The sequence below is a fragment of the Mya arenaria genome, chromosome 12, assembly GCF_026914265.1.
Source record: "Mya arenaria isolate MELC-2E11 chromosome 12, ASM2691426v1".
Classification (NCBI taxonomy): Eukaryota; Metazoa; Mollusca; class Bivalvia; order Myida; family Myidae; genus Mya; species Mya arenaria.
In genome coordinates, this window is record NC_069133.1 from 40,411,649 (window position 1) to 40,424,633 (window position 12,985).

At 37.0% G+C, this 12,985-nt stretch overlaps 2 protein-coding genes across 2 annotated transcripts; one reads left to right on the plus strand and one right to left on the minus strand.

Annotated features, from left to right (window-relative positions):
- The first annotated feature begins 148 nt into the window (after positions 1–148).
- Positions 149–6,741, plus strand: LOC128210694 (uncharacterized). The gene is made up of 5 exons (XM_052915048.1): positions 149–175; positions 2,385–2,507; positions 3,967–4,087; positions 4,919–5,101; positions 5,711–6,741. Exons 1-5 carry the CDS (start codon positions 149–151, stop codon positions 6,739–6,741), a joined length of 1,485 nt encoding a protein of 494 aa, XP_052771008.1.
- A 4,326-nt stretch (positions 6,742–11,067) lies between these two features.
- On the minus strand, positions 11,068–12,985 carry LOC128210695 (uncharacterized). The gene is made up of 3 exons (XM_052915049.1): positions 12,911–12,985; positions 12,245–12,344; positions 11,068–11,610 (listed from the first exon to the last, which is right to left on the minus strand). Exons 1-3 carry the CDS (start codon positions 12,958–12,960, stop codon positions 11,068–11,070), a joined length of 693 nt encoding a protein of 230 aa, XP_052771009.1. The 5' UTR covers positions 12,961–12,985.

Genomic DNA, 12,985 nt, shown 5'->3' on the forward strand with positions numbered 1-12,985 from the left:
TTATTTATGTTTTGTATGGAAGCCTTGGAGGGCCACTTTTGAGTTTCGACTTACGGGTACTTTGACTTTTGACTTTTGACTTTTGACTTTCGACTTATGACTTATGACTTTTGACTTATTACGTTTGAGATGCATGCCTCATCTCATGATGGCGGACAAGGAATATTCAGAAGAAGTAAGTTCATTTGTCTTAGTTTTTTCTTGTATTATTTGCGAAATAATTGAAAACAAAACATATATACACACGTCCGCGAACAGTGTGTTATTAATTTGCAATTAATTCGGAAAGAAGAGTCGAAAACACTTTGTTTGCATGGCACCGTTCATGCAAAACACCGGCACAAATGGTGTTTGGTTTTTATTTCTAATGTACTAGAAAGGAACACTTGGGATCCTTTTCCACAACGCTATTTGGGCAGAATTCAAAGTTCACTGAATACTTTGACTTGTATGCACTGTCACTCCATATAGAGCTTCCCTCGAATAGAGCTCCCCGTGTTTTTCTTCTGTCACAAAGTGCACAATGTAGGCCTTTCTGTAACATATTCATTTCAGGAACAGGGAATCTTTGCTACATGTGTAAGCTCAATCTGACATATCTATAAATGAAAAGCCTAAATATTGGATCGGGTTTTAAACCCACTTAGATCAGCATTGTTTGTTGCCGTTTGCAGTTTCAAATTTGTAATTTAAACTATCGCATTTCATCCGTGGTTCATCCGTCCGTCCGTCCTTCAGTCCTTTCTTTAACAAATTATTGGTATCGCAACCCGCAAGTCGCAAGAAACTACTGAGTATAATTCAATGAAGCGTGACCACCATCATACAGTACCATATTAGTTGCTAGAATAGCGTTGCTAGGTCAATGGTCAAGGTCACATTGACCTACCTTTGAAATCGTCGTATATTCATTGGAAATAATGTATTGATTTCAATGACACTTGGTCCTAATTGAAAATGGGTCACTGAGTCAAAGGTCATCGTGAGCTGATTTTGAAATCGGGTTCTGCTCAATAACTGGTAAAAATGTTCACCTGAAGCGCCTGTAAAGAAAGCTCTACATAAGGAACTAGATAGATTTAATTATAGCGCACTCAATTGTTTTTGGACTGGGTTCCTAAGGCCGCGTTTGGTCCCCTAAGCCCTTTGATCCAAAAAATATATGATAATAACACGAACACTGTCAACGGTTCCGGCCATTATTTCACACTTAATGCTGTATAAACACGTCCTTGCTAAATTATGTACGTCCCAGCCATATGTGACAACTATCAAATAAGCTGTATGTGGGCTTTCAAATGTTTTTAACGAATAGAGCTCCCTTTTAAAGACAGCACTATTCGTTGAAGTTCATCGAGATCCCGTGTAACTCGTTTCGATGGGACCTCTATAGGGTGTGACAATGCACACTTAATCAAGTTGATGAGGAATGAAATAAAGCTAAAGGGGGAACAGTTTAGCATTGTTTCGAAATAGTATTGGGGCGGTTTAATCTTTTGTCCGAGGTCTTTCGCTCTTTGTGAAGGTAAATTTCCGATTGTTCGCTTTCAAAAGGCCATAGATGTGAGAATTTCTATGTTTTGTAGTCCCTTATATATGAATATGATGTAAATTTATATGCTTCTTCAAGAGTCTACACTTAAATTTTCAGTACTTGTTATAAGTCTGCTACTTGTTAGGAAATAGTTTCGTCCTCGTCAGTTTCGTAACCAGAATGCAATATTCGTATCCTCGACCTTTCGTTCGCGATTCATATTTTGCTGTTTCGTCCTAGATGTTGTTAGTACCCTTTTATTTAGGTGGATTACAGTGGTGTACTAGTGTACTATGCTTTTTCATGTGAACTGAGTATAATTTGGTTCCTTAAGTCCTGTTTATAGATCTATGAAACTATTGATACTATCAATAGATAAATACCTCTATGTACTTGACTTACTTAGTCATTTGATATGCTTAAACACCATTTTAATTGGATTATTACAGCATATTGAGCTTCGGGCATTGGGGATTATGCGCCCTTATAGTATATATTTAATAGGTTATCGGGCTTTCTGGTAAATGTGCATTTCTTTCTTTTTTAAGCTTTACGACAAATAAACCTCGGACTAACCGTTCTCGTTATTACCTTCCTCGTCAGGTTAAAGCATTATGATGCGGTGCACAACGTTTACCTATGTTGTTTTAGGAAAACCGTGGCTGGTCTGTAGCATATGCCTTTAATAGTTCGAATAGTTTACTCTTTTTTTATATTTCCGAAGAAACCGAAAGGAGCGTGTTGTGTAATAAAATAATAATTTATATATACATGTAACTGGTCGTTTCTTTCAGAATTCAGATTCTTGTTGAATGTCAGATGTACAGCTAATACACTTCATACTTTGCAGGAAAGAGGAGAGCGGATTAAAGCAGTTATTGAAAATATTCGTACTCGTAGTAAAAAGCTGAAGAAGAAAGCTCTGGTGCCTGCAACTAAAAAAGTCAGTGAGCCAAAAGAAAAGGAAAAAATGGTAAATATGTCTAAAAATAGATTTGTCTTGGTACTGGCAGGGGAACGACTTACAATAACAAGGTATTCTTTATTGGAAACCACTTTATTAGCTCCATTTTTTGATGAAAAAGCGGAGCAATTGTTAACACTGCAACTTTTAATGAATGTCGTTCGTTGGCAAAGTCAGGTAGAAACATGCACTATCTCCTTATCTAAACAGAAGATTGTAAGCGGTGCAAATATATATAACATATTTCATAACTTGAAAACCACTGGATGGAATTTGATATAACTTCATACAATGGTAGAGCTCATGAGGGGAAGTGAAGTGTACAAGAACCATAACTTATTTGCTTAATTACTGAGTTATTTTCCTTTGTTACTTTTTCTTGTCCGGAGCATAACTTGAAAACTACTGGATGGAATTTCATATAACTTTATACATGGCGGTGGGGAATATAGTTGTCCTTCAGACTGCAATCTTGTTAATTTCTGTTTTGTAGAACTTTGCATACAATTGATCTATAATAGAAGTTATTATAACACATATATAATATGCCATTTCTTAGGATTTTTCACTACAACTGCTAATACTACTACTACTGTTATTGATGCTGCTATCGCTCTGCTACTGCTACTATATCTACTACTTCTACTACTACTAGAACTACTACTACCAATACTACTACTGCTTATACTACTTTTACCACTACTGCTTCAACTACTTCTACTACTACTGCTGCGGCTTCTACTTCTAATACTTCTTCTATTACTACTAGTACTACTACTACCGCTAATACTACAACTACTACTATTTGTACTACTACTGCTTCTACTACTACTACTACTGCGGCGGCTTCTACTTCTACTACTACTATAACCTTTACTCCTACTACTACTTCTACTACTACTACTACTACTACTACTACTACTACTACAGCTGATACTACTACTACTACAACTACTTCTACTACTTCTAATAATACTGCTTCTGCTACTACTACTACTTCTACTACTAGTACTACTACAACTTCACTTCTAGTACTACTAATACCACTACTACTACTACTACTACTACTACTACTACTACTACTACTACTACTACTACTACTACTACTACTACTACTACTACAATTATACTACTACTACTACTACTATTGCTGCTGCTAACTACTACTACATGTACTACTACTACTGTTGCTACTGCTGCTGTTGCTGCTACTACTACTACTTCTACTACTACTTCCATTACTACTACTACTACTACTTCCACCGTCTACCGTTACTAGCCCTACTAGCGCTATTACTTCTAGTACTACTACTACTACTACTACAACAACAACACAACAACAACTACTACTACTACTCATACTACAACTGCTACTGCTTCTACTACTACTACTTCTACTACTACTTCCATTACTACTACTACTACTACTTTTTCATTTAGGACTACATGTTCTACTTATTTCATTTAGGATGCTGCAGGACAGGAAAAGAGAAAACAGAAACCTAGCGGCCGTCATACTATGTACAAGCTACATATCGGATGGCGCCATTACTGTCAAGGTGACTTTAGACAAATTACATCAAGACGAGGTGGGGGCATTCGGAAGATGGAATATAATATAACGGAGCCTCAGTCAGTGGAATCAATAATTGAAGTCGGCAAACGTTTATTTTTTCCGAATGGAAGAAATTCTTTTGGAAATTTAAATGATATGGAAGTGAATTTAACTAATTACAGCGGTGAGAAAATTGAACGCTTCTGCTATATAGAAGAACAACCGTGTACATTTCAAGAATTTTTGAAGTCAACAGGAAGGTACTCGTCTCAATTCCATGTTTATCTTTCGACGAAAACCATTACCTATGATAAAATAAAGCCACTGGAAGAAACAAGTGAAACGAGTTATCTTGCCAACAGGAAGACAATACAAGGACTGCATGTACAGTATACTAAGAATGAAACATCAGAATATTCAGGAGACACCTCAATTATCACATGTCATAGCACAAAACAATGCAGGGAATTATCAGGTATTCCTGATGACATAGACGATTACGACCCTCTTGAAGATGGTTATAATGTAACGTATCTGGCTGTAAATGATAAGGTTTACATGGCGCGAACTTCATCTGACCTCAGTTTTCCACAAGACGTCGCTGGACAAGACAGTGCATATATATTTCATGGACCTAATGAGATATGTGGAATGAATGAAGGCAAAGTTGTTTTAGGCGTAGTAACAAACTGTTCTGAAAACGTTAATTACACATGGTATAAGGATCAAAGCATATATGCAGCAGGGATTAATCTCATGTTGATACATACAAATGACACTGGTGTCTATAATGTAAAATGCCAAGTAGGCGAAACGTTGTACACCTTTGAAGAGAGTGTTGAAATAGCTTTGCCCGCAACTACAGATAGATATGACATGGATATGCGAATCGACAGCGAGGTTACTGAAAATCTGAACAACACACACTTTGGCATAACTGCTGATTTGAAAGATTGCGTTTCTAATACAGCAGCTACAGATTCTAGCCTAGACATGGTTACACAAACGTTTATTGAAACAAGTGATTTGGGTGAAAATGATGGTAAAGGTACACACAGTTTAACAACAACAACTTTTATCTGTGACAAAGATGGCACATGTGCAAATGCTGTATCAGCAGCTTGTGAAACAAGTGTATTCTGTGAAAAAGACGGCATAGGTGCAAACGCTGTTTCAACATTTCTTGAAACAAGTGTAATCCATGAAAGAGATGCCACAGGTGCAAACGCTGTTCTTAAATTTCCTGAAACAAGTGTAATCCATGAAAAAGATGGCACAGGGGCAACTGCTATTCCAACAATTCCTGAAACAATTCCTGAAACAAGTGCAATGTGTGTAAATAATGGTACAGGAACAAATACTATTTCGACAATTCCTAAAGTAGATGTAATCTGTGAAAAAGATGGCAAATGTTCAAAGACTGTTTAGACAATTCCTGCAACAAGTGTAATCTTTGAAAAAGATGGTTCAGATGCAAACACCTTTTCAACAGGTTATTTCTGTGAAAAATATGGTGCAGCAGTAAACAAAGCACCAACAGTTACCGAAACAAGTATTTTGATCGAAAATGAGTGTACATGTTCAAATGCTATTTCAACAGTTACAGAAACAAGTTTTTTGGGTGATGTTACAACTGAATTCTTAGATATTTCAACAGGATTTGTGGATTCTGTGGAAACCAGACTGGACAAGGATGAAAATGAAAATGATATTAAAGCTAAGCTTACTGGAAAAAACTCAAGAAAGAGTATGGGTTCTTCTGATAATTTAGTTGCAGAGCAACCACCAGTTAAAAAAGGGTTTACACAGTTGGATGCTAATACTGACAACTTAAATGTAAGGTTTGGAGACTTCAAATTATTGGAAAAAATAGGGGAGGGTGGTTTTGGTGAGGTTTACAAAGGTGAATATTTGGGAACAGATATTGCAGTGAAGAAAGTTAAGATAAAACGCATGAAAGTTGTGAAACAGTCAGTGTTGCAAGAAGTTGTCACAAACAGTCATCTTAGGCATCCAAACATTGTTCTACTGATGGGTTACTCAATCAATACTGATTGTCTCTATCTTCTCACAGAGTTAATTGCAGGTCCAAATTTGGATGATGTGCTTTTTGCTGACAATGAGTACGAATTTACTGTGCCTCAAAAACATGCAGTGGCATTGCAAGTATGTCAGGGTGTAGCATATTTACATAATCATAATCCAATAGTTATTCACAGAGACATTAAGCCTGAAAACATTTTGCTGACGAGAAATTTGGAAACGGCAAAACTTTGTGACATGGGATTGTCTAAGGTGAAGGTAATGAATACCATGACCAAAACAGTTGCAGATCGCAGAGAGACACAGCCAGGAACTCCAGCTTATCAAGCTCCAGAGATTCTTCTGCAAGCTAGGAGAGGCAGAACACAAGCAGATGTTTGGAGCCTCTGTTGTTCATTAGTTGAGCTCTTTACTGCCAAAACCATATGGGACTTGACCAGTGAGGATGATGAAAATGACGACTCTGTCCAGGTTATAATCCGGGCAATGCAAAGAAAGGATATGCCACATGGGTTAAGTAATTTAGACAGGGAGCATACCCTTTCAGTGCAGCTGAAGGCTGTTATTCAGAAGGGCTTATCATACCAGATTGAGGACAGACCGACAGCATTAGACTTTGTAGTTGCGCTAAAACATGAACTTTAAAGAAATGTGATGAGCAGCTCAGGACCATCATGGCCCTCTTTATCAGATTGACGATTGTTTAGAATGCCCTGTGCAATTAGTAATGTACATGTAGCCTCATTTGGCTATTATATTGGAGGTTATTTTCCCTAATACACCTCATATATCGCATAATACTGGTAAGGATTTATATAGATCTTTGTGTTTTGTGTTAAAGATAATTAACGTTTGAGACAAGTGACCTTTATGTTATTCAGTAGAAAGACAAAAGGGTCCATTTTCTCATGACGGCAGGTATTTGTTAAAATGAGGTTTCACACAATCCGTTTACACAAAGTTATATCTTTTAACATTATAGATCTGATTTAAAGTGCACTTGTTACATTTGCACACAGTGTAAAACAAGACCAGTTGGCTCTTATAGGAGCCCTTTGATTCAGGTATACAGTGTTTGAAATGTTACCGTTAAAATCGTTAAAATACATGTATACATAGAAATCGTTAAAATACATGTATACAAAATACAACAGTAGACTTGTTCATTAGTTTGTTGCAGATAAATAAAAAGGACCATTAAAAGTTCATAAAAGTTATTACGAGTTATATCCATACATACCTTAGAGACAACCTGTATAAATACCTACTTTTGGAAATCATTTGAACACTATTGAGACTATTCCATGAGAGCTTTTAAAAGTTGTTCTGCAGTCAAAGTCATCGGCATTATTGTAGATGTTGTCAAAGTCTGCATTAGCAATACTCAAACTCTTTGGCTTACATGTATATTGTTTTGTATATTTGATCCTTTCCTCAACACCAGCGCCTCTGGACGCCTCTGAAATATCAGATTTTCGAAAATGAAGCATTTGACTATATGGAGCCTATGCTTGAATTCAAATCATTACTTAAGTTTTAACTTAACTTTAAAAATTGTAAAAGTAGAGACAATGATGAAATGATCTAAAATAAAGCCTGTTGTGGAAAGGGTTCATTTGTACAAAATGCCATTAATTTGTGAAATTCATTGTAGCAATTTGAAACAATTCATTGTAGCAATTTGAAACAATTGAGTTACATTAGTTAAACAAGAGTTTGTGAAACACAAATGCCCCCCTAAAAGCAGATATTTCTTTTCTAATGTATGTCAAAGATGGCCAAGATTAAACTTATAAAAAGTAGGTCAAATGTCAAGGTCACAGGTCAAAAAAGTTGGTATGTCTGCATATATCATGTCACAAGCAATATATACCTATAAAACATGAAAAGCCTTGCCATCAAATCACAGTACTGAATGACCTTCACCTTTGACCTACTGACCTCAAAAGAAATAGAGGCCATCTACTCATCATCAAGTACCTCCCTAGCAAATATTAGGACTGTAAGGATGGATGAGTTATTGATCGGAAATCATTTGGTCAGAATTACAGTAATGAATGACCTTGATGACATTGACCTTTGACGTACTGACCTCAAAAGATATAGGAGTCATCTACTCATCATCCCGAACCTCCCTACCAAATATGAGGACTGTAGGTTTAAGGGCTATGTCATAATTCGAAAATTATATTCCCTGGCCTAAACTGTCTATTCTAATTTGTCAGCCTAGTTCTACGATATCGATAGTAAATATCCAAAACAGTGTTTCTGCAACCTGACAATGTTGAATGGAAGGTATCTGCATAATGTTAGCCTCCAATTACGACTAATTACTACCGGACAAGCTAAAACAATAGCTTCCGGCAGTTGCAGGACATCTACCTCACCCCAGTGGTATCAATAAAAAACTCACTAGATAATATAAGACAGATACACTATCTAGAGTCAACGAGAGTTAGATTTTGTAAAAGAAACTGATATAACCTAGAATCGCACAAAACGACTTTGTAAACAACCAATTTTCTCTTGAAATGTTTGAACTTGACCAAATTTGTTTATTTACAAAGTTGTTACAAAATATAATAAGGGTATTCTACTCATTACCACGAACCTCCCTAGCAAATATGATGACTGGAGATGAAAGAATGGACGAGTTATTGATCGGAAACCATTTGGTCAGAATTACAGTATTAAATGACCTTGATGACCTTGACCTTTGACTTATTGACCCAATAAAAATAGGGGTCAGACCGACCGACAGACCGACCGACATGTGCAAAGCAATATAGCCCACTTTTTTCAGAAGGGGGCATAATAAAGTTTTTATACCCCCACAATAGAAATTTGGGGGGGGGGTATATAGGAGTCACCCTTTCGGTCGGTCGGTCGGTCGGTCTGGCGGTCGGTCTACAAAAGTTTGTCCGGAGCATAACTTTAATACTACTGTAGCTATGTTGATGAAACTTCACATGTAGATAGACCTTGATAAGGGGGTAGTGCAGTGCACAAGAACCATCACTATGCTTGCTCTTTTAAAGGAGTTATTCCCCTTTGTTGTTTTTGGTCTTTTGATTTTGTCCGGAGCATAACTCTTATACTTAAGCTGCTAGTTTGATGAAATTTCGTCTGAAGATAGACCTTGATGAGAGGAAGTGCAGTACTTGAGAACCATAACTCTAATTTGCTTAATTACGGAGTTATTGTCCTTTCTATATTTGTTATGTTTATTGTTAAACCTTGCCCTTATCTACTTAAGGATGCTGTGGGGGGTATTAATCAAATTTAGTGATATTTCTAGTTCATTTAAGAATAAAATCTTAAGTTGTAACTCACAAGTCACAACTCATAACTCACAACTCATAACTCACTTGTGTATAAAGTACCAAGTAAATGTAGTATTGGAAGTTTAAGAGTGTGATTTAAATGCTGTGTGTTGAAGATCGGGTCATATTTACAACCGCTAGAGTGTTCATAAGCATTTTTTAATTTTTTTAAATGACCTAGTGATCTAGATTTTACGGTGGCACTGAGGTGACATGTGCAATATATTTTAAAAGATTAACCTCGGGAAAACGAAATGGACTTAATGACATCCCGAGGGGGGGTTGACGATATACCGGCAATATACCGGAATATCCCCCGCACAGTCCCCACCCACTCATTATTCCGTTCATTCCGTATGCAAGTTGCATACGGAATGAATGGGAGAATGAGTGGGTGGGGACTGTGCGGGGGATATACCAAAAACATAACTCTGGAAAACGAACTTTCTTTTCTCGAATTAAAAATAACCTCGGGAAAACGATCCCGATTTTCTTTTTTAACTCGGGGGAAAACGAAAGTGTTTTTTTATCTCGTTCCCACGACATAAACAGCCAATCAAATTCAAACGAGCCTTTGCTATACATACAATTGCTTTGACCCTTATTTGTCATCTGGTAATCTCGTCTACTTCAACGTCGTCCAGTTCGCTTCCAATTTAAAAGAACTGTTGGCCGAGTATCAAGCAGCTTGAATCCTGATCAGAATCCGAATTACACGGCGTCTGATATCGATCCAAACTGTTTACATACTTATTTTACATTATTGTGGCCGCGGTTAGCATGAAAGGAGTTGAACTCTTTCGTGATATAGGATAAGGACCACGAGACTTTCGCTTTAGACATACTGTTGTTTTAACCTTAACCCTTTACTCCATATGTACTATTTCTATTCATTTGCAAACAGGGTATACCCAGATCACGCCGCTCCTACAGAGGCTGCCTAATCAGGTTATATCCTGTTTGCAAATATGCAATATCCTAGAAATAATTCATCACAATTGGCTATAACAAGTACGTACCATTATAGAGATATATTAAATTATATAGTCATGTTGGGCGGAGTCTTTCTTGAATATTCAAGGAGTAAAGACTGACCCAATTCATTCACAGACTGAACAAATGCGATTCCCGGCGCACTCGCAGTGATCTGCATGCGTTTTTATGGAGGCAACTATGATTGAACTCTTTATTATATGAATATTCAAGCAAGTCTCCACCTACCATGAGTATATAATTGAATATATCTTTATAGTAGCACATAAACAAATGAATATTATTGTCATAGCCGAATCTGAAGATTTAATTTCTATGATATTCCATATTTGCATACAAGATGTATCCTGACCAGAAAGCAGGCGTAGACAGGAGTATAATGCATATATGAAGTAAAGGGTTAATGTAACTACAGTGCACCTACCATATAAGAAGCCGCATAAGCAGTTTCTGAGACACGTTACAGCTTTATTTATGCCTTAAAACAACTATATAAGCAAGTCAAATGGTAGAACTTTCAAAGACCTTTTCTTGTTTAGAACAATTTTCTGATTTTTAATCGCCATTTTTCGAAACTGATATGCAGTACCCTTAAAGTAGTTTTATCAATAACGTACGCCCATGCAATATTCATTAGTACAATGGGTATTTATGTTTAATCAATTCTCGAAATTAAATTGTTCAACTCAGTATACAGTCGTAGTGCTGACTCAGCGTCCAATGGCATCTGTAGATCTGGCTTCAAAAGATGTGCTAATTCTTTGAATTCCTCACAGTGTCTTTTTGGACGGGAATACATGTCTTTGCAAACATTTACGTCATTCAAGTTCGCTGCATTACCGAAGTCGTGAGTTTCAAACAGACCTGGTATAAAGAACAGTGTGTCAGGTTTTCCACCAATAACCGAAGAATTGGTTTGTTCCCTTATCTCATGAACGTTCCATTGCTGTGCAATCCGGTCTAACTCGGTTTGTATGAGATCCATAAAGCAAAATTTTAAGTTCTCACATTGTATTGCGTCCAGCTCATTAAACGTCCCTGTATCGCGTAAGTCTTTGAAAAAGTTAATCCACCAATGTATTCCATTTTGTCGTAATGTACCCCACCACCTCTCAATGCGCTGGTTCGATGTGCTTTTTCCAACTACAACGCTTCGAGCCCCAGCAAACGGATCAGTAGCATCGTGCCGGAAGTATTGCTGCAAAAGTAAAGCAATGCAGTTTTCCGTGCCACCATCAGAACGTAGTATTCGAGGGACTTTTTTATGCTCATTCAATGCATCTAAAAAGTGTCTTGCAATTAAGCGTGGGTCATTATTTGAGTCCGAAACCTCTAACCATATTATTTTCCTACTAAACCCATCCACCGCACCATGAATACAAAATCCATATGGCTTTAATTTGTCGTAACCGTCTATATGCCATACAAAATTGGGTCCTTTGGCAAAGTATACTCGCCGGCGGAGACGATGTGCTTTTCGCAGCTCTACACCAACTGGATCCAGCGCTCTCATTATTTCCATGACGTCGTCCCTTTTGACGTATATGTTGTAATCCAGCATTAACCGACGCCAAATTGTACGGTAACCTATGCATTGTCCACTTGTTTGTATTTCTCTGTTTATAACATCAGACACAATCTCCAAAGGTGTATATATTATATTACGTCGTTTCAAATTTAAGCGTTTAAGTATTCTCTTTACTGTCCTCAATGACGTTATAATGCCATGTCGTGTCAGTAAAAATGCAACAATTTCATAGATCTTAAAGCCTTTCTGAAAGTACTCTACTGTGAGCAGAGTTTTGTCTGTTATAGATGTTGGTGGTAGGTACCTTGGCACAGTAGCTTGGGCAATACCGAGCAGTATTATGAAACAGACACAGAACACTATCCAAGTTGTCATCTTCATATTTTTCAGTCGAGTAGTTGTGTCTGAAAAACATGTTTATATATATGATATTATTCTCTACATTGTACAACATAGGTAACACTATTGAGTCCAAAGTACTCCATATGTCTTCAAAAAGGAAGTACTCATTAATGGTATATTTCTTACCTAGCTAAACATTTTTAAAACTGGCTCTGTGCTTGCTTGGTAAAGTTACCTACCTATACATGTTTAATGCTGGTTCTGTGTTTGCCCGGTAAAAATGCAGTCTATTTCTTACCTAGCTATACATGTTTAATACTGGCTCTGTGAACGTCTTAAAAGTGATATAACTTGTCAGATCAGAGTTTGTGTTGAGAAAGATAGAACATGTATAACCACTAAAACATGAAAACATTAACAACATAGTCAACAGATTACTGAACTCATTCTCTCTCACACACACACACACACACACACACACACACACACACACACACACACACAAAATCCTCCGTCACAACCCACAATTAAATATATGCGATATTAAGTATTTGAGCAAGAATAATTAAAATCATTTTAATTCACAGTGTATGTGCCAGAGAAAACGTTTAAAATAGGGGTTACATACCTGAAATCAACGTAGTTCCCTTCAGCTTCTGGAGCACGTGTATAATGCATAGCCTAAGTCAAAAGTCAAAAGTCA